At 38.9% G+C, this 23,020-nt stretch overlaps 1 protein-coding gene and 1 pseudogene across 1 annotated transcript; both read left to right on the top strand.

Annotated features, from left to right (window-relative positions):
* The first annotated feature begins 2,372 nt into the window (after nt 1-2,372).
* LOC149851428 (mediator of RNA polymerase II transcription subunit) lies at nt 2,373-18,292 on the top strand. Its single transcript, XM_090000656.1, has 3 exons — nt 2,373-2,821; nt 3,504-3,605; nt 17,803-18,292. Exons 1-3 carry the CDS (start codon nt 2,501-2,503, stop codon nt 17,899-17,901), a joined length of 522 nt encoding a protein of 173 aa, XP_089856782.1. The 5' UTR covers nt 2,373-2,500; the 3' UTR covers nt 17,902-18,292.
* A 1,539-nt stretch (nt 18,293-19,831) lies between these two features.
* LOC149851427 (nuclear transport factor 2A pseudogene) lies at nt 19,832-21,841 on the top strand (annotated as a pseudogene).
* Nucleotides 21,842-23,020: the final 1,179 nt, after the last annotated feature.

Here is a 23,020-nt window from a genome sequence, read left to right as displayed (position 1 = left end):
AATCAGCCTGTTGCAACTGGGATTGAAAAACATTGAATTTTCTAGGGATCCTATAGTTGATAAACACTTGGACTCGTCAGGAAACAGTGGAAGTTTGTATGGTGCGTCTGGATCTTTACCTCCTAGAGACTGATTTGGATGGAAGGCAACCAGTAAATCTTTAGGGGCTTGCAGGGCGATCTTGACACTATCCTTCTTCAGCTCCGGTGGGAAATGACTGGCAGAGCACGCCGTAAATGGCCTGAGCAATCAGTAGATTGGCTTGGGCATCGCAAATCCCAGCTCGTATTCTCTTTCTAGATCCTGTAATGCTTAAAATTGTATCTTTTTTCTGTGATCACCCGATGTTATGGGCGTGATACCTGTCATACCCATTTGTTTAATCTGCTCTTTAATGCTAAATCAATGGAAATTTTTATTCTCTCTCTAAAAAATAGACATTCTTCGGTGGGTCCCCTCTCACTATCATCACTTAGAAGCTCTTTGTTGGTTTTGTTGTTCATTGGGGAAGCAAATGCATCATAAACTGACGGTGGTTTAGATACAAATTTTTATGTCTGACGTTGATTCGATTGTCAGTTTGTTTTATTGGTTTGCTTTGATTGTACTAAGCTGCATGACATTTGACCATGCAACTTCATATCTGAACTTGCGAGCTCTTCTGTTTGTCTCCGTATATTCTAGCCTAGTAATAATTGGTTTTCTGCTTACATCCACGGAGGAACAGATTCAACATATTTTTATCATCCGGGCTTTACAATATATAAACTTGTTCACATCATTTCAGAAGAGCTCTCAGATTTACAGTGAAGAAAATATTTGCTTTCTTTATCCTCATCACCAATCACCATCTTCTGTAGGGCTGGTGCATTCTGTTGATCCGAGATGAGTTTATCCCTATCACCAATAGGGATGACAGTGGACCGGGGCGGCGGCGGGAGACAAGGTCTCCACCCTCATCCTGTCTCAAAATTGCCTCCATCCCCGCACCTTGCACGGGTTTTGATTTTAACCTCCATCCTCGGTCCAAATAGAGAGGGTGGTGTATGTTCTCCCCCGATGATGCACTGAATCCCACATCTCGTGTTCGGGGGTTCGAATGAGCGCCGCGGTCCTCTTAGGGCGGGAAGGCATATAACCTGCCTCGATCCAAATGAGGCTAAGCAGGTCGGGACCCATTTTTCCTCAGTCCACTGTCATCCTTCCCGGATCCGAGACGGGGCAGGCCGAGGGAAAGTGTAAGTTCATCCCCACCTCCATCCCCGCAAGGGTTTTAATTTTAACCTCCATCCCCGTTTCATGTCCTCCATCCCCCGTCCCCTGTGTTATAAATCCAAAAAAGAAAAAAAGCACGGAAATTAGTTCATTGCCTACAAGTTTGCATGATTTCTCATAATTACTTAATGTACATGTTTTTTATAAAATGTATATTTTATTTTAATTCCACCACGATTTTTTTTTCCTTCTAAGCAAAGGGAAAATCCCCCATTACTGATTGAATATTGGTAGGCTTCTTGTTGGGTATGTCAATGGGTCAGATGTAATCCGACATCTGACCCAAATCCGAATCCGCTTAATGCACGGCTCATGATCGGCTTTTAAAAGTAGGTAGATAGCTACCAATTCATTAATACAGTCATAGTTTTTTATTTAATAATCCATTAATTTCAAAGTTTTAAAAATACAAATGTATTTTTCTTTCATTTTTACTGTGATATAAGAGGGTTAATAATATTGGGTGCTATTGAAGATACTAAATTATTGAATACAAATTAACTTACTTTTTACATTTTTTGGATTTTTTTTTTTTAAATCTGACCTCATCAAAGGTTTGTTTAGTAGAACATGAATTTTGAATTCTCATGAAACTAGTGTTTGTGTTTGTGGCACAGATCCCATAATATGCCATATCATTAGGGGGGTGTCAACAGGTCGTGTTTGGTTGGGACCCAGGTGAAACCAGGCTTGAACTTCGGGTATGGTATCAGGTTTAATCGGGTTCACTATAAAAAAATCATACCCAGGCCCAATAAAAACTACATGAACCAGACCCCAGCCATACCTCGTAAACCTTTATTTTTATCATTTTATATTGAAAAAATGTGGGTCTTAATAGGAACACAGGTTGGATCCGGGTCTGGTATAAAATTTTACAAACTATACCTAGCTCCATGTATTAGTAGGATTGGGACTCGGGTCTTAATCAGGTCTTTTTATTTATCACTATACCAGGATCCTATAGGGTTTGATACGGGTCGGATCCGGGTAAACCCGACCCGTTGACACCCTATGCCGTGATGATGGCCGTCCAATCACATTTCTCACATAGACGTGGATTATTTGTGCCAGTGCAGATGCATCATTTGGACGGCTAGGATCAACAGAGGAACGTACGATCTCGTCGGAAGGCGGTGGCGGAAAAAGGCGGAGCGCGGAAATTGCAGCTGCAAACCCTAACCCTAGCTCTGCAACCCTAACCCTCTCTCTCTCTCTCTGAGCAATGGAGGAGAAGCACGGATCGAGCTTAAGCGGAGGAGGAGGGGGAGGTAGGAGCACGAAGGAGCTAGCGATCGAAGGGCAGAAACTTCTGGAAGAGACGATCCTGGCGGCCCACCAGATCCTCAGAGCCATGAACGAGGAGCTGTGCAACCCCGTGCTCTGGGCGACCGCACCTCCGGCGGCGCAGCCTGGGGCGGAGCAGCACGATGGATCGCACCAGCCGGAGCCGGGGGGAGGGGCTCTCGAGGAGGCGCGCTTCCGATACAAGTCGACGGTGACCGCCCTCAGGGCCGTGATCACCGCCATCACCAACGATCAAGCGGTAACCTCGATGCTCTCTAGGGTTCCTTCCACTTCCTCTTTCTTTTTTCCCCCGATTTCTTTAGGGATTAAACTTTCGCGTGGGAATTCATTGGGATCTTGAAAAAAATTGTGATTCTTTGTTTGTGAAATCGGATGTCAGGGAAGATAGGATTAGGATTTTCAAGAATTAGTGGCTTGTTTGCTTCGATGGTATCGTTTCCAGTGAGAAATTTGGAGTATTTGAGCATAAATTGCTGAAAATTGATGCAGACATTCCTTGGTTCTAGCTGATTTCAAGTAGGGAAAGGTATAGTGGTTTGCTTGACGCTCAGTTTTTGGTGGTATTTAGTGTGTCCATCAGCGGCTGGAGAGGTTAATTTGTTGAGGTTTTAATGGAAAGTTGGGGACTGACTCAAAAAATTTATGGAACTCCAGAAAGTTGTATAACTTGCTTGGATTTGTTTACAAAAAATGATGAATCTCAAATTGCATTCTGCTTAAAAATTTGAGTTGCGTGTATGAAATAAATTGTCAGTCAATTAGTCGATAAGGTGCATACGCAATTTTAACTTTGAAGCAGACCATGTACGTTTAATGTACTGCAGAACTTCTCGATTTGTTTATGCAGATATTGTTTATCTTTTTTTTTTGTATTAATGATTGGGATGAGTCTAATGGTGTGTTTTGTTTGCTTAATTTAGGCAGACCAGAATGAGGCGGGATCTGTGATGGGTGCCTCGGAAGCCAGATCTGATCCAGTGGAAATTAAAAGACTGGAAGAGCGTGCTGCTGTGTTGAAAAAGGTATTGTGAGATTCATCTGAAACTTTTACTCTAGGACTGCAGATTAATTTATGTTACCCAGAGCCGTACCTGTGTTTTATGGGGCCTGAGGCGGAGGGAAAAAATGGGCCCCCTATTAATAGTAGGAGTTCGGGGGGCAGCGCCTCCAAATTTTTTTTAAAGAATCAAAATAACAATAAAATTTGCATTCACATTAAACAAATATAATATTCCAAATATTTATATTATATTAAATAAAAATGTATAAAATATTTATATAAACTACCTAAACAATACTAGTCTGATTGTTTTAGAGGCAAAAATAGTTATCAAATCAGTTTAATCAAGTTGTTCAACATTAATTAACAGAGATTAACTAATACAAATATTTATATTATTTTTATATTTAACTAGCAATAACATCAATTAACAGAAATTAACTAACAATAATTAATAGTAATTAATTAACAAAAATTAACTGCTAACAAAAATTAGAAATTAGAAATTAGAAATTACAGTGAAACAAGAAAGTCAAGAGAATAAGACACAACCTGAGTTCAAATAATGATAAGATTTATATTTTTACTAAACAAATATGATATTCTAAATATTTATATTATATCAAATAACAATGTCTAAAATATTTATATAAACTACTTAAACACTACTCGTCTAGCTGTTTTAGATGCAAAAATATTTATCAAATCAGTATAATCAAGTTGTTCAACCATTTCTTTCTCAATTGACAACATAGCCAATCCATTCAATCTGTCCTGAGACATAATTGATCCAATATAATTCTTGATTAACTTCAATTTTGAGAAACTTCTTTCCGATGATGCAACGGTAACTAGTATTGTTAGCAAAATCTTATAAGCAATATAAGCATTTGAGAATAAACCATTCAGTTTCACCAAATAACGTAGTACATCAATTGCCGTTCTTTCAGTGGTTAAATAACACGTCAGGGTCATCAACTCTGTAGATAAATCATAACCATCAATATTTGAACGTCCATCATGACTTAAAAATTTATCAAGCTTCTCACAATACTTCTTTAAGCTATTTAAGGGATCGACTTCAGTCTTCAACTCCTCTAAGTTTAACAAAAATCCAAGTCTCTTCATATTGTTTAAATTGTTCAAACCGGAGTTGAAGGATAGATCGAGCTTGATCAATTATAAACAGAAAATATTCTACTCTAAAAGATTCTTCACTTGATAGTATTACATCGTCACTGCCACTTTCATCAAACTGTTTCTTTCTTCGGGTTATGCATTTTTCTCGAAATTTAGGTTCAAACCTCATGTCACTTGCTAGTTTCTTAGCTTCATCCATGACACTGGAAAATGGGAAACTCCGGGAGCGAATGCGAAACTCCCCACAATGGTCAAAGAGGGAGATTTCATGCACAAATCCTCTGAATATGGAAAAAACAAACTAATATTTGGTTTCAGCACCAACCCATTTGGTTTCTCAGAAGATCAAATGGAGACTCTTTTCAATTCCACCACAGATGGGAACCACCCTTATGGCAACACGGTAGCACCATGATCATACACAGCACATTCCAAAGAGTAAAATGGTAAATTTTTATTGACAATTTCCCTTAAATTTATAAGAACTGTAAGATATGAAGAAAAAAGTGCATGGTGGTGGCAAAATTAACCAGAAGAATTGCCTTTTTCAAGAAAAAAAGAATAAAAAAAAAGATCAGTAGCAAGTAAAAAGCCATGTAAGCACGCAAATGGGCACAGACCAATAGAACCTAATGGTGGAAAATTGACTAAAAGAACACGAGAAATCAAGAAAGATGGTGAGGGTAGGGAAAAAATAAATGGAGAAATGAGAGTGGTCAGTGGTGCAAACTCCTCAAAGGACAAAGGAAGTTCTAAAACAAGAGAACATTAGAAAATAAACACAACATGTAAGGAAGGTCTAATTTGAGAAACAATATGCCCAACATACAGGAGCCAGAAACCATCAAGAGAAGAAAGATGAAAATTTGGTCCAATAAAATATCAAGGAGACGTGATGCTAGAGATTGTAGGTGAAAAAGAAAATAAAGAACAAATTACTTTGAAGCAATGTGGTAAAAATTGTCATAAAAATGACAAGATTTATGATCATATCTTATGATACCGTAACATATAGATCATTGCATTGCATCTATACATATCATACAACATAGTGTGTCGTACACTATCGCCAAAAAAAGTAGGTTCTTTTAATATCTGGACATTTTAGCTCGGATCCATTATAGGGACTAGTAAATTGGAAAAAGAATTGATTCCTAAAAGAATTGATTGTTCCTTTTCTAAACAAATGGGGGGAGCTCGGGCCTTAAAAATGGGCCCCTAAAATTTTTTTGGGCACAGGGGCCCTGAGGCCCAAGCCTCATTGGCCTCTTTACAGGTCCGGCTCTGATGTTACCATTGGAAGATGTCTAGCATTGGGAAATTGAGTGGGTGTGGCAACTAAGCTTGATCGAAGTTAAGCTAGGAGGCACGCGTTCGATGTAATGTCTTTAAAGCGATAGTTATCCTACTTAGGATTAGAGACTTGGTGCAATGGGTATTCATGCATTATCGCTCCTAAGATACAACCAAACTTTCAGATACTTACGAAGGTCAACTTTGAATAGTCTCTTGACTCGAATAGGAGACCCTAGGCTCAACTAGGATAAAACTCATTGAGTAAGGCTAAACTCACTAGAGAGAAAGAGAGAGCTTTACAACACTAGGAAGGGAGAGAGCGAGAGCGAGAGCTTGAAGGAGAGAGGAGGAGAGGAGAGCTTGAGAGTTGGTGATAGGATAGGTCTCAAAATTATGTGGTTTGTGCACATATTTCATTTAAAATGTTTAATCATATATTGAGGAGAAGAGAAAACTTCACATGGGTTTATATAAGGTGAAGTTGGTTTTATGGGCAAGGCCTATTGGGAGCATGTCATTTGAACTTTGAACTTTATATTTTGAACCTTGAACTTTGGATTTGCATTTGGCTTTAACTCTATACTTGAATTTGTATTTAAGTTTGGGTTTAGATTTCAGTTCGGTTCAATTTAGCTTGGTCTAGTTTGGTCATGGTACATTTTACCATCTTTTTTGGTACTTGAGACGTTTATATCATTGCTCCTATTAATTTTGATCCATTGATTGTTGATGAGAACCTCGTTTTTTAACATTCTTGATCTTGGTAGGATCATTTTGGTCTCTAGTCCTACCATTTTTTGTCTATTGACTGCACTCAACTTGAAACCTTCAGTTGACTAGTCGTTTGACCCATTAAGCCCCATTTGTTCATAATCGTTAAACCCATTTAAGGCCACTTATTGCTAGCCGTTGTGCCAACCTAAATAATTTATTCTTAGTTGTTGGCATTGATTCCTAGTAGTTTGAACTTGGGTTTATATAGGCCAAAGTCCTGCACCGGTGAGATCGAACAACTCGACACAAACCACCTTGAATAGCCTCTTAATTCTAATAGGTAGACTCTAGGCTAAACTAGGCAGGCTCTTGACTAAGTCAAGGTTAAAACTCAGCCTCTTGACTTGAATATGTAGACCTTAGGCTCAACTAGGCAGGCTCCTGATTAAGTCAAAGCTAAAACTCACCAAAGAGAGAGAGAAAGAGCTTTAGAGTACTAGGAAGGGAAAGAGCGAGAGCTAGAAAGCTCGAGGGACAGAGGAAGAGAGGAGTGCTTGAGAGCTGACGATGTAAATGAGAGACGAAACTTGAGTTTATATAACCTCAAGTACCAATGACTAGGAATCAATGCCAACATCCAATAATAAATAGTCTAGGTTGACACAATGACTAGCAATAAGTGACCCTAAATGAGTTTCAACGACTAAGAATAAATTGACTTAATGAACCAAAGGACTAGTTAATTGAAGGTTAAAATTTTGATGCAGTCAATCGACAAAAAATAATACGACTTGGGATCAAAATGATTTTGAAGGTTAAAAGTTTGATGCAATCAATCGACAAACAATGATATGACTTGAGACCAAAATGATTCTACCAAGTTCAAAAATGTCCAAAAAACAATGTTCTAGTCAACAGTCAACATGTCAAAATTAATAGGGGCAACTATAGACCATTCTACCTATTAATGGGACATTGCAAGAGACGTTGGACAATCCAGGTCATAGTCAAGAGCAACTAGAACAATCATGTTGACTGGGTCTAGGTCAAACAATGGTTGGTCAATGATCATATAAAGGTCGGTGAAGGACTCAGGTATATAAATGTCCCAAGTACAAAATGATGGTCAAAGGTCTAATATAATTATGACCAAACCAAACCAAACCAAATTGAACCGAGACAAGTTAGACCAAACCGAAACCCAAACTCAAGTTCAAGTTCAAGTTCAAAGCTAAAGCCAAATCTAAATACAAAGTCCAAGGTCCAAAATATAAAGTTCAAAGTTCAAGTGACATGTCCTCAATGGGCCTTGCCCATAAAAACAATTTTGCCCTATATAAACCCATGTGAAATTCTCTCTTCTCATCAATATAAGATTAAATATTTTAAATACTAACTTAGTTAAATGAATGTAATAAATTGACAACTTAGGTGCATAAATCACATAATTTTGAAACAACCTAACATCTAGTTCTATTTTGTAGTGACTTTTTGTCTGGTTAAATTGGATGAGTTATGGGATCCATTAGATTTTTGGATTTTGTTTAACTTTAAAGAAAACAATTTTAGGCATTGGTAGAAGTATAGAATGTAGTTTTAATTTGTGATCATGTGAAAACTCAGATTGGTTGCATGCGTTTCTTGAAAGAGTTTGGTACCCTTGGAATCAATGAGGAAATAGCTATATCACATGGGTGCGGGTGCTGCGCAATTTCAAAAATTTTGGACACAGGGACTCGGCTATATATATATTTAATATATATATATATATATATATTTAATATATATATATATATAAGACTCGATTAAAGTTGTGCCCATTAGGGGACAAGTGATGAGTTGTGAAGCCTGATTCGTTTTTTTTTTTCCTTACAGGAGGGGTTTTTTTCCTTAAATTCTGTAGCCCAGATTTTTTAAATTTTTTTTTTCAAAAAATGGACCAAAATGACCCTGGGTGCGTTGACCGCACCCAGGGACGGGTTGACCGAGTCCAAGCCGCACCCGTGTCGGTGCGTGTCGACGCGGGTGCGTCGACCTTGGAGCCGAGTCCGTGTGACATAGGGAAATAGTATCTTTTGTTATATGTTAGATTGGAGGTTAGCAAGTGTCTGAAGATCCCAATATGTTCAGTTAGGATGATTTGAACTAAAAGGAGCCTTCGTACACATGAATGCCAGGTTGTGGGATACGACACGAAGTAGAGGACCCTATGGCCACAGTCCTGTGTGATGAAAATAATCAGAAATTATGGGGTAGAATACCTGCCATATATATGTGCAGCAATTCATCTCTGAGTTGGTATAGGGAATTGCTTGACCGCTTCCTATGTTAAGAATTTTCATGATTCCTTGCTATATGTGCAAGGATTAAAAATATCAGACGATTAGGTTGTATCATAGTATCATAGTCTTAAAACCAAGGTTGTTAGACTAAGAAGCAGAAGTGAGAAACGATACGGAAAGCAAAAGCGAGAATCGAGGCATTTTAAAATTTATCAGAAGCGAGAAGCGAGGAATCAATTTGAAAATGAAATGTGAATCGAATGGGAAGTGAGACGGGAGTCAGATGGGAAAAAAAAAAATGACTATTCTTAAGTTTCAGGATTTTTTAATGTAAGAAATAAACTTTTGTCAACATCTAGAGAAAGCACATGGGGAGTGGGTAGCAACATGAGATGAAACACATAAAAAACATGAAAGGAAGCCTGAGATGACATAAGAAGCATGTAGGAAACATGAATGAAGCGTATTGGAAGCATAAGAGAAATGTGGGAGAATCGAGATTCCCATCAAGTTTCGGAAGCGAGGAGGATCGCGCTTCCAAAGCGAGTTTCCGGAAAGCACGTTTTCCACCTATATAAGAAGCTTTGGGTAACTCTGCTTAAAACCCAATGACTCGCGACTCGACTTTGGCATGTCTTGGCTCGTGACTCAGCCGAGTCATGATGATTTATATTTCTGTAAAAAATATGTATATAATATGTTTGTATATATCGTATAACTAATTGTTATATTTATTATAATATACATATTATGTATAAAAATTGTATATATTACATTATTAATTATGCAAAATATATATATATATATATATATATATATATATATATATATATGTGTGTATGTATATTACTACTACTACTTAAATACAAAAGAGGGGCATTGGTGCACAAAAAGTTCTTGCTTTAGAATTTTTTTGATAATGACAAATGTTGGATATGGATGTCTTTTTCAAGTTTGTTTAAAAGTTCGTTATTATGCCCCTGTCATGCATGAGAGAGAGAGAGAACTCTAACTCCCTTTCTCTCACGTCTAATAAGTGAGAGAAATAGGAAACACGACTCCATCTTAGAATTTTTTTGAAATGACACAAAAGTTATGTTGGATATGAATGTCTTTTTCAAGTTTGTTTAAAGGTTTGTTATTATGCCCCCATCATGCACAAGAGAGAGAGAGAGAGAGAGAGAGAGAGAGAGAGAGAGAGAGAGAGAGGAAACACGACTCTATCTCCCTTTCTCTCACGTCTAATAAGAGAGAGTGAAAGAGAGAAATAAGAAACACAACTGCCTCTCTCATGTCTAATAAGTCAACTTTATTCTTTCTTTCCTATTTCAGACTCATGTAAGATAATATTCTTTAAAATAGATATCATGTCTAATGAGAGAGAGAGAGAGAGGAAACACAACTCTAACCATAGTTGCATGGAAACTCTAGCTTGTCATACGTATCCTGTTTCAGGCGTACTAGTACCTGGTATTGGTACGCAACTGGCTTAAAAAACATTGACCAGTTTCAGAAACGCCAAGAAACTGATTTCTAAATGCATATGAAACTCGTCCCTAAGAATATAGAAAACCAGTCCCTTGTACAAGTGAAACCAGTACCAAACCTTGTTTCATCTATAGTGGTGGCAATCATTGTGTCCCTCTCAAATAAGGTAAGTCATTGGATAATAGAACCTCCACAGCCTCTCCTATACAGTTCTTGTATATGTAGATCTTGCTTACTTCCATTGAAACCATCAACATGCTTCTCTCACTTCAGTCGAGACTGCCATGTGTGGTTATTTCTTTTTCTTCAATCTAAATATGATTTTTGTACTTTTTATATCAATTTCATGATTGAGATTTTAGAAGACATGCATGATATCATGCTCATAGTTGCATATATTTTTCACAAATTCTTGCAAGAGGCAACCTTTAAGCCATTGACCATATTAGCTTGAGATTGTTCTATGTATTTTCTTTATTTGGTTATTGTCTTAAAACATTTTGCTGTTGCATGTAGCTTCAGACATTGATCCATTGCTATAGCTATACATGGTGAAATTATGTGACATTTTGATTTTTAGTGTTTTTTTTCTTAGCATTCTTTTATCACAATATATATGATGTCACTATTCTTATAATTAGATGTTGAGATCTAGTTTCCTGAAACTCATATCATCATCAAGGAAACCGTGACTAAAATCTCTTATCAATGTCTATTAGAAACTCGTACCAAAATTTTTAGATACACGTTTCAATAAAAATGTACCTGAAACATTTGGAGAGATCAAACTTGCATCAAACTTCCTAATTAGATGTTGAGATCTAGTTTCCTGGAACTCATATCATCATCAAGGAAACCGTGACCAAAATCTCTTATCAATGTCTATTAGAAACTCATACCAAAATATTTAGATACACGTTTCAATAAAAATGTACCTGAAACATTTGGAGAGATCAAACTTGCATCAAACTTCCTATTTCTCTCTCTCTCTCTTGATTTCTAATTTGCATACATATTTTAAAGGCCTCCTTATAAAAAGCTTCATGTATTTATGTTGATATCTTTGTGACTATGTCACATAGATACGACAACTAGGCAGCCGTATCCGTGTCGACACTGCCCGACAAGTTACCAAGATCGGAGAAGGATGAAGCAACTGCTCCAGTTGATGCTTCAGTTGAGGAGGACTTTCCCTTAAGAAGAGGTTAAAGAATTTTCATCAATTAAGCCATAGAAATTTGTGCATCTTGATCTTTTGAATCTGATTTGACCGATGTAGCTTTCTTTTCGTCTCGCCTCTTTAATTTAGGACATTAGGGCCTATAGTGCCCTGATTCATGACAATGATGACAAATTACCTTTCTTTTATCAAAATCACCTTCTTGTCTATCGAAGTGAGGAGACCTATAAGTCCGCACATAGTTGCCCGGTTTAGACACAGCTAGGACAAAGTCATCTTCAAATTTTGGAGTATTCTTTCTAAGTCTATTTTCCTCCATAGTTAGTTTCTCTATAGTTTCAACCTTTGTCACAGGGATTCAGCTAGCAGGGTGCCGCACCCGCGTCGACGCGGGTGCGGTCAACCCGATCCTGGGTGCATTGACCGCACCCAGGGTCATTTCGGTCCATTTTTGTTTGGATTTTTTTTTTTTAAATTTGCCCTACGAAATGGGCTGCGGAATTTAAAAAAAAAAATTCTACTGACGGCTGCTTGTTGCTGCTGTTCTTGTTTTATAAAGGGGCACTTGTGTCCACAACATCTGACGAGCTTTGTTGGCATCCCATGCTATTTCTGCCTCCAAAAAATTAATTCACAGCGTTGGAAAACATATTGTTAACTTGGAAATGATGATCCATCTTTTGGAAATGATGATCCATCTTCCTCAAAAATTAAAACCAAAATTCAAGATCTTTTTGAAGTCTTTATGCTTCAACCATCCAGATCCTTTTTTGTTAAGGATTTTCTCTCTCCATAATAAATGATAATGGTGGTGGTAGAGTCTTGGTGGCTATTAGTATTCACTTTTCTCCTGACGAGATGGGTGCTCTAGCCGTAGCCTTGTGTAGACCTCTCTTTTTCACATGTCAAATCCAATAAATTTCTTTTAGCTGTCATCTGTGTGCAACTGTATATAAAACGAAATTTGAAGAACCCTAGGCAGTGGCGTGGCAGTGGCGCCGTAGGCCTCGTGAAGACTCTCTCCAACAAACCACGTCAAACCTTTCGCTTATATTTTTTTTCGTGAAGACCAGGGAGTTTCAGACATGATCGAATCATGACAGTCAGCAGAACGCAGCAGGCTGGGTTGATCAGATTGCCCATCCTTTTGGTTCATCAATTTTGTCCCGTTAAGCCAAAGTACACAACAAGCAGAACATGGGTAACAAGTCTTCAAAGAAACACACTAGTAAAAAAAAACTGGACCCTGACCCGCGCCGGGGGAACCCCCGACCCCCTTTATATATATATATATATATATATATATATATATATATATATATATATATATATATATATATATATATATACATTTTTGCCCCTGCCGCACCCCCGCACCCGGGTTTTTGGGAAGTGTCGAATCCCTGCACCCGCATTCGCACCCATGTGACATAGGTTTCAACAATAGAAAGAACTTTGCCACGATGTAGAAGAGCTGATTTAGTTAACTCGAATTTTGGTCTTAGACCATTTATGAATTTATAAAAATGTTCCATATCGAGTTGCTTTTGGCGAAACTCGATATCTTCGGTACAATGCCATTTGGGATCAAGAAGAACCAATTCTTTCAAAAGTTCGGACAACTCATTGTAATACTCTCTAATAGATTTTTCTTTTTGAGTCATTGTCCAAACTTTGTCTTGCAAATTGCACACATGTACAATATCTTTAAGGGAATACATATTTTTAAAGTATTCCCAAGCCTTATCGGCATGCTCAAACTTATCAAGACTAGAGCATTTCTTAATGACCACGTTATTAATTAGCCACGACATAATTTTTGCATGCCCTATCCTCCACTCATTTCACTTTTTCTCATGGTTTTAAAACTCGCTGAGTCAACTCGTTAACTCGGATGACTCGGCTCGGCTCGCCCCTCTAGCGAGTCAATCCGGCAAGGCAAACTCGGTTTGCCAAGACTTGGGCTTGACTCAGCCTGACTCGGGCGAGTTCTGGGATGTTTGAAATTTGATTTTTGAGTTTCAAATTACAGTTTTGAAATATATAAGTACATATATTTTAACAAGGGTTACCCCCATATTTTGTATAAAAAAGAAAATAAAAATCATTTAAAGATAAAAAATCATTTAAATCCATAGAATAAAATCGTCATGTTGTTCGAACTACTGTTCACCCTCTGCTATCAACTTATTCTAGCAAAATATTTTAAAGAAATGATTCTCACTATATATGGAGGGTCAAATGTGCCTATAGGAAGTCACATTTAGGTTTCATCATTCATTTGTTATGTGAACAAGCATTGTACATATTCAAATATTAGTAGTCTTTTTATAGTTGTGCCATTAATATATTTCGTGCATAGTTTTCATACATGAGAAAATTGCTTATTTATGTTGATATTGGGCATTCTGTAAACTTTCAATATGCACATATTATCCCTATTTTACATTTATGGATTTGTTAGAGAGGGAATTGAAACTTTTAAAACAAGCTAGCATATATGGTTGGCCATTTTAGGAACCGTAGGTAGTAGTAGACTGAACTCATGGTGACCACATCCTCTAATTCAAGTCATGAATTAGTCAAAGTGCTTGTATAGATATCAAATTCAAGCAAACCTCTATAGCTCTTTGCACTTATAGACATTTGGAGACTATGTTTACTGAAAAACATGGTTTGAGACAAATTATATATTGTTTTTTTTTTAAAATCAAAAGTTAACAAAACCCGGTCCGAGTCACCGAGTTGACCCGCCGAGTCACGAGTCAATAAAGAACGAGTCAAGTTCCGAGTCACGGGTTTTAAAACCTTGCTTTTTCTCATAAGTAGCCAAAGCCTTACTCTTCTCTCATTCTGTTAGAGGAACTTCTTTATCACCCTCAAATTTTGTAAGAGCTAGTTTAGGTTCCCAATCGAAACCATCCACTATACTCCACAACCCTTTTCCCCAAATGTGGTGCTTCATAATTGAAGCCCACATTGCATAATTAGTATCATTTAATTTCATGGGCATGATGGTGATCTTATCATTGTCATTCATCTTTTACAAGGGTGAAAAAAGAAAAAATAAATAAGAGAAGAGAGAGAGAGAGAGAAAATAGAAGGAATGAATGAGAAACACCACGAAAAATCCTTCAATTGCCTCCTTTCTTCAAAAGAACCTTCTTGAGTGACGAACAAGGTGACTCTGATACCATGTAATGAAATGATGGTCTTCCACAAAGCACACAAATATCTCAAAAGAATGTCTATTAAAGACACTTTAAACAAAACCCATAAAAGGGTATAAATGGAAGAACACAAATAAAATAAATAAATCTTTATTTATCACAAAAATGCTTAAGAAGCATTGGTACAATTGTTGAAGGGGATCACCCCTATTTATAAAGAATGTAAGAGAGGAGGGAGAGCTCATTTTGAGCTCTCCCATAGAGTCGTTGGACCCTAGTCCAACGGCTCTAATTATAGCTGTTGGACAGTCCAACGACTATAACTTAGTCAAATTTCAACTAGGAACTTGACTAGTTTAGTAATCTAGTTCAAAACGATACTAAAAAGAAGAAATAAAGGAAAGGAAAATAATAACAGAAAATATTATATATAATAATATATTATTATTATATATATGTTACATTTTAACATAAGCATCACTCTGATCTCTTACTTTAGAAGCAGGTACGTGAGTTAGAAGTCTTACCCCGGACCAGGATATGATGCTATGGCCCAGACAATGCACTTATATTTATGGGTTATCTTTGGATGAGTGAGGACTTCCATTAGTGTTGAGAGACCCACACGCTCCAATTAAGTTTTTGTGGGAAACAAAAAAATCTTATTAGACCAGGGGCATTTAGAACCTATTGCTCAAAACCCACAGTCTGAATTTGGTTGTCATATTTCTTCCTTTCAAAAAAAAAAAGACACGATTCACTACGTATTACAGTATAGAGGGTCTATCATGTTGTAAGGGGTAGCAAATAATATGACAAGCTGTACTGTGTGATGTGAGCTTCAGTTTTGGTAGTTTTTGATATTTGTCTGGGCTGGCAGATTTTTAATTTGTTTTTGTAGTGGGCTGTGGGTGCATGGTCTCCTGGATACTGATGTAGGCCTTGACCTTTTTTTTCTTTCTTTCTCTACCAAGGTCCCAAAAGAGGAAGAGTAATGCCCTATGAGATGAGTAGGTAGGAAGATTTCTTGTACAAGGCTTAGGTGTCAACAAAGTCGACCTCTTCTTAGGGTGAGATAGCTAGATGGTGAGGTATCATTATCATGAGTCACTAGAATATGAGAACTAATGTGTGAACCACAATTTTCATGGATTTTTTGTTCTTTTCTCTTGAATCTAACCGTACGGATCGTCGATGCAGTGCAAGTGCGGTATGATTCCAAGGTCTAAGGGACCCATTTTGTAGTTTGGATTTTTTTTATTTGAGTTTTTATTTTCTAATGGATATTAGGTCCATGTATTTTGATCATTATCCCCATTTAGAAATTTGTTGGAATTAAGATGTTTTTAATTACATGTTCATCAAAACAGGAAATTTGATTCATTTGGTATTAGAATTCTTCATCTATATATATATATATAATGAGATCTAGGGGTTTCTAAGTTCAAAGATTTGAGATATATATGACTTAAATTTTCAGTTTATTTAATTTTTATTTATTTTTTTCAGAATTTCTCATTATTTTTAGATAATTGTAGTTTGATAGTTGTAGTTTGGTAGATTCTGATGAATTTTGTTTAGGATTTGCATCAATTGGTATCAAGGCTATAAATCTTTGCCTTGAGTTCGTTTGGATGAACAGTTTGAGGGACAACTTTGTTGAGGTCAAGATCGTAAAATTGATCCCAGGGAGCAACATTGATTACATGACTTGTAGCTACCTAGAAGATTTATAATATCAGTGCAACATTGATTACATGACTTGTGGCTACCTAGAAGATTTATAATATCTGTGGCACCTTTAACGTGGACCAAGGATATCACATGGTTGCATGGCCCTTTTGTGCACCAGCCAATGGCGGCCACGACCTTCACTGCTACCATTCTTTATCCACAATAATTAGGCTGACCATGGGTTCAACGCCAGATGGTATCAGCCAGCTATGCCTGGCTGACCAAACCCCTAACCACCTCCCAGCAGCCAGCAGCTCATTGAGGTAGGTAGCCTGCACCAAAGAGGGAAACAGGGTGGAAACTCCATAATATCTGGAATGGTAAAAGTTGGTGGTTGGTTCCCGCCAGGGAAAGGGGTCCTGCTGGCCAGCCCTGGCTCGCAAAGGTCCTCAGACAGGACTCTACTGGCGGCGAGCTCGCTGCTGGCCGGAGGAGCTTGTTACTGTCCATGGAGGTGGGTGGTGAGACCATCGGCTACTGCAGCTTATTACGCTAGCTACCAAGGCTAGCTGCAGGTTTGTCAATAAATTTTGTTGTAAAAGAAAAGTTAATCTTGATTTTTCTTTATGTAGTCAAGCTGGGACTGCTCCTAATGGAATTCAAATGGGAGACCCCTCAGTTAAGATACTGCAACTGTAACTATCCAGCTATCTTATTTAACCATGTCATCCTGGATACATATCGTGACCCAACTCCTAAGTTAATGATAAAGAGTTCAGTACCAACATTGACATTTGTAATTTAGAAGTGGCACCACATTGGTCAAATATGATTTGTTGTCATCAGTTTATTCTATGATATTGGTCTTGTTAATTTATTGGTATGGCTCCCTGCACATTTCATAAAATGTCAATGTATTTTTAGCTGTAATCTGGATCCTGTAATTAACAAACGTGACGTGGAGATGCTTGAGTCACATGTAGTCATGCACCATTGTAAGATGTTCTCTGTTCCTTTTAGGTTCTGTTTGGGAGCTGGACATCAAAGGCAGTTTGTGTTACAGGAAAAGCTAAAACGCTCAATTCCTGGATTTCATACCATACCTCATTTGTCCTCAATTCTGTTCTCCCAAACAACAATTTCAAAGTTGTCCAACCAAACTCCAATCAAGTCCTCAGTTCCTGCCTCAACCACCTGCTCCCAAACAGTCTCAAAGTCAAAAAAATTTCCTGGAACATGTTACTCACTTTCAACTTCGGTTGCTTGTGTATGCAGGAACTTGCTACCAAGAATAAGCATCTCAAAGTTCTCATGGATCAGCTTCGAGATCTTATTGCGGACATCTCAATGTGGCAGAGCCCTTGTTCTGTATGACACATAACTTGGTGTTCTTGGTGAAAGAATGCGTTGAGGAATCTCAATTTCATCATTGAGTCCATGATAAAAGTGATGATGATGACCCGTAATCTTGCAGTATACTTTTGTGTACATTTACTCATTCATGACAAGGTCAAGGGTAATGGAGATCCAAATGATGTTGCCAGTTTCTGTTCCATTGAAATCTGTCCGTGTCGTTTTGCACGAGTCATGTAACAGACCACACCAACTTGTTACATAGTTCTATTTTCCGGGAAGAATATCTTGGTGTTGTGTAGACTTCATAAATTGTGTTTTTTGCCTTGTCCTTTACAGTGGGAACTGCCATCTATGAAATGAAAGCATGAGAGGAAACATCCCAACTTTACGTTGTGATTTTTTGGATTTTGCCAATTCTGAGGGATTCACCAATGTAATATTCTTTTGTTATTGTTTTTGGAACAATTTACAAATACATGCCTAACTTATCGTGTATTTACAAATACGAGCCTCACCTTTCCTATATATGTCAACTTTTTGGAAGGAAGTTCTTCAAAACCTAAAAGAACCATGTAATGTAAGTGTATGCTTCCAAAGCGATCTTTAAGATGCTTTTGGTTTTGCTTAACATGAAATCAACTAGCAATAATCGATTACTACTAAATTAACTACCAAAAAACCATCAATTGTTAATTAGTGTAATAAAGCAAAAATGAACACACCGAAAAAACAAGGGAATAGAGGTATGACTTCAATAATTTTGGAAATTCCATCCTCTCAAAGTTGCTTCCAATCACCCCAAAAAGGGTTTGGAACTTTGTAGTAGTGGGATGGGACCTATGCCGTTAGGCAGGTGGTCTAGGTTCAAATCCCATGGGCATCACTCTTTGCGCAAGCCGAAGCGCGGTGGCTCCCTAGTAAAAGGGGTAAAGCCCATGGAGTTTTAAGCTACTTGGGGATGCAAATTGGCTGGACCCTGTTTCAATTTAAACATTACTGAATCTGAACTAATCAGATTACATTGTTGATTTGAAGTGGGACTGGAAAAGGTAGTATTGAATCCAAATCCAAGTAGCTACTCGGATATGTTTTATATGTATGGTGAGGTCATCTATCGGATTAGCTTCAAACCCAAATTCAGATTCAAATGCAAAGTCACATACCATTGTTTTTACATATCTTATTAGCTATGCGCTTGTCGGTTCCAGATTTGGTATTAGTTTTCTTGTCCGAATCCCGATCATATCAGGCACGATCTGATTATGCTGGATCCCGTAATGCCTACATCTGAACTGAATTCGACCCATTTACACCCTACCCAGCTCCACACTCAGCCCTAGGGCTGTCAATGGGTTTGTACCGGGTACCCAACCTGACCTGAGCCTGAATTCTCATATATGAGCATAAAAAGTACAGATCCAAATAATTTTAGAGGCAGACCTGAACCTGACCTGAGCAATATGAGGTCTGTGTTCTGGGAATTTTGCTGGGTACCCGACCTCACCCGAGTGTTCTATATGCATTTTAAGTAAAGTAAACTTCAGAAATTATACCAATCTGGGATTTGAGATTTCATTATCGTGACCCGACAAAACCCGAACCTGACATGTCTGTCAATGGTCCGGTTGTACCTCGTATCCAAACCTGACCCGAGCCTGAATTCCAAGGTATGGGCATGCAAAATGCTGACCCTAATAATATTTGGGTTGAACCGAACCCGACTAGAGCAATATGCAGGCCAAGTTTGGGTCATGTTTTTTGCCTGATACCCGATCCAACCCACTTTTTTTTGCTAGGCACCTTACCCAACCTGCGTATTTTATATGTATTTTCAAGATTTTTTTTTCTAAAATTATAAGGATCCGGGTTTGGGATTCCATTTTCGTGACCCGACATTAAACCAGCACTTTGTTATTTGGGCGGGTCGGGGCACCCAACCGCTTCCGGGTTGACAAAAAACCGATTCGATTTATAACTAAAAACTGATTCTCCAACGAGCCACCCGGTCGTACGTTGCACGCCATCGCTCTCTCCGAATAGGAAATGACAAAAATGTTCCTACATCTTCCCATAAATAGTCCCGCCATTTCCCTCCGCCAGGACCGCCACCATCTCTCTCTAATGAAGGGGTGGCAGAGAGTGTCGATGGATCCTGATGCGGTGTCCAAGGCGTTCGTGGAGCACTACTACAGCACGTTCGACGGGAACAGGGCGGGGCTGGCGAACCTCTACCAGGAGGCATCGATGCTGACGTTCGAGGGGCAGAAGATCCAGGGGGCGCAGGCCATTGCCGCCAAGCTCACTTCCCTCCCCTTCCAGCAGTGCCAGCACTCCATCAGCACCGTCGACTGCCAGCCCTCCGGTCCAGCCGGCGGCATGCTCGTCTCTGTCTCCGGCAACCTCCAGCTCGCCGGCGAGCAGACCCCCCTCAAGTTCAGCCAGGCACGTCCCCCCATTCCCCACCTTCTTTCCCTGTTGTTTCCGTCGCTGGATTGTTCCCGTTTTTGTAGATTCGATCTCTATTTCTTTTCTTTTCGCCTTTTTCTTTTCACTTTTTTGGTGTTTCTTCTGGAAGGTGTTTGGTGGTTTGGGAATTAAGGTTTTGTATATGTATGTTGGTGGGTTTTTTTGGCAGGTCCATTGAAATTATGTGTTTGATTTGGGGTTTAGGGATTGCTTCGTGGATTTGTTTGGTTTTGATGCATGATCATTTTGTGGTTCGTGATTTCGTGGTTAGATTCATTGTCTGGACTTTATGGATGATGGTTTAGGATTTGGGGACTGTTTGTTTGATTAATTTGGTTTTGGTTGACGGGCGTTTGGGATTCGGGGATTGTTCATTGGTTCGATGAAACGGTCCTTTTGTCTGTTTGTTGAGGTGGATCTTTTTTTTGCTTCTTGACCTTGGGGGCTGCGGTCTGTTTTGTTGCTGTGCTTTTGTGTTCGTTGGACGGTAAATTTGGGGTTCTCTGAGATCCGTTTATTTATTTGTTTACTTTTTGTTTATGCGTGTATTTGTTGTTGTTGTGTTTTGATAGGGTCTGGGGTTGTTGAGTTATTGATGGTTCATTTGTGTGTTTGTTTGATGTTAAGAAAATTTTCTTTCCTTATTTTTTATCCTTTAGTAATCTTCTTATTGCTATGGATTTGAAGTTGGGTAGAATTTTGTTGCACTGTTTAGGGACCGTTTGGATGACAGAGGCCAAAACCTGGGTTTTCACCAGCCCAGGTTTTGCCTCTAACACAAAAAACCCAAAAAGGAAAAGAAAAAATCAGGCCAATTTCTGGTCGGTGGCTGGCCTGAAAGTGGCCGGCCAACCATGAAAATGTGAAAAAAGGGGGGCCGGCCATTTTTCTGGCCAACCACCTGCCGGAAAATGGCCGGCCTGAAGTCACCTGTTATAAAAAGGGGTGGCTGGCCGGCCATTTCCTGTCGGTGGCTGGCCTGAAAATGGCTGTCCAGCCACCACCATTGCTTAAAAAATACAAAAAAATAAGAGTTTTCTGGAAGGTGACCGGCCATAAAATGATCGGACTTCACTGGTGTGTAGGGAGGTGGGGGGAGGGGAGAGAGAGAGAGGGAGTTGAAGGTGTGAGGAGGGGGTTTCGCCCAATAAACCAGGTTGAAAACCTGGGAGGGGCCCCTTTTTTCACTTAGCTAGGTTTGATTTGGTGTGTCACCCAAACACACCAAAACTTGGGTTTTAGGCTGAAAGCCCGGTTAACACCCAAAACCCAGTTGACTGGTTTTGGGTTTCATCCAAACGGTACCTTAGGGGTTTTCTTACTTTTGTTGATCTTTTTGTTTGTTTGATGGGTGAAGAGGGTTTGTTTATTCCGTGAATCTCTTCGTGGATGCATCTTTTATTTAGTGTTGGATACAACCATTTCATTTTCCGATTGGTCTGTTAACACGTTCTGGAAGTATTATGGTAGTGCTGCTTATGGTGTTAGATAGCTAAATACATTTCAGAATTTTTTGTTCAAAGTGCATCTTTGGGTATGTTTGGTTAAGCCTCATGAGATTCGAAATCTCGAATCTCATTGGACCAACAACCAAACAAAAACATTTGTTACCCATGAGAAACTGAATCATATTTGATTCGGTTTCTCTCAAACCCTGAGATTCTGAATCTCACGGGTTCATGTGAAATCACATCTGCTTTTGAACGTTGGGGCAAGTCCCAACATCTTTCTTCTTTTCTATTTTGTGCATGAAAGGAGGTTGCAGAGGGTTTGGATTTTCATCCAACAAATTAGCCGGAGATACCTCAAAGAATGCCAGAGAAGCTTGTCAGAAGCACAGTTGCTGGGAACTAGCTGCTCAGGTATGCTGTTTTTTTATTTTTGAGGTGGAGCTCTCCAGAAATCAGCACCGACATGCTCCACCCCCTATGTTTTCCCTTTTTTTGTTGGCTCACCCACCAGCCGGCGAGGTGGATCTTGTCGGCCAGCCAGCGATCCCTTTCATTTCCTTTTTTTTCTATGAGGTGGAGCTTGCCGTAAGTCACCACCGGCATTCTCCATTTCCCCCTATGTTTTCCCCTTTTTTGGTGGCTCACCCACTGGTCGACGAGGTGGGGCTCGCCAGCAAGCCCCTTCATTTCCTTTTTTATTGCGAGGTGGAACTTGCCGGAAATCACCATCGGCATGCTCCATTCTCCCCCTATGTTTTCCCCATTTTTGTTGGCTCACCCACCAGCCGGCAAGGTGGAGTTTGCCAGCTAGCCAGCCTGTGAGCTCCAGTCCCTTCACTCCCTTTGTTTATCTGGTTCATTTGAGGCAAGTGGGAGCTTGCCGAAAATCACCACTGGCGAGCCCCATTATCCCCTCTCTGCTAGGACTCAAAGGAGCTCCACTATCTCATGTAAACGGGATTCCTTTCTCTCACTAAACAAACATGAGAAAGGAATCATATGAGATTCCAAATCATATGATTTTGAGTCTCATGAGATTTTTTTTCATTTTTGAAAAGAGCAACCAAACATACATGTTTTTGGTTGCATTTAAAAAGAAAGTGCAGAAAATTGCATTATGTTTTTTAAAAGGAAATTTGGAAACTTCACCTGTCCACGTATATAAAAAAAAGACAAGTAAATGAGCACTAATGTAATCTAGAGGGGACAAAATTTATTAT

Source organism: Nuphar pumila, chromosome 1 (assembly GCF_984573655.1).
Source record: "Nuphar pumila chromosome 1, dmNupPumi1.hap1.1, whole genome shotgun sequence".
NCBI classification, from domain to species: Eukaryota; Viridiplantae; Streptophyta; class Magnoliopsida; order Nymphaeales; family Nymphaeaceae; genus Nuphar; species Nuphar pumila.
The sequence above is the reverse complement of the archived record's forward strand: the minus strand, read 5'-3'. Positions and strand labels throughout refer to the sequence as shown.

Excerpts from the sequence above, each read along its gene's own strand:
- LOC149851428 (XM_090000656.1), top strand. The coding sequence starts at position 2,501 with ATGGAGGAGAAGCACGGATCGAGCTTAAGCGGAGGAGGAGGGGGAGGT. Across the intron at positions 2,822-3,503 it reads CCATCACCAACGATCAAGCG|GCAGACCAGAATGAGGCGGG; the intron begins GTAACCTCGATG and ends TGCTTAATTTAG. Across the intron at positions 3,606-17,802 it reads GTGCTGCTGTGTTGAAAAAG|GAACTTGCTACCAAGAATAA; the intron begins GTATTGTGAGAT and ends TTGTGTATGCAG.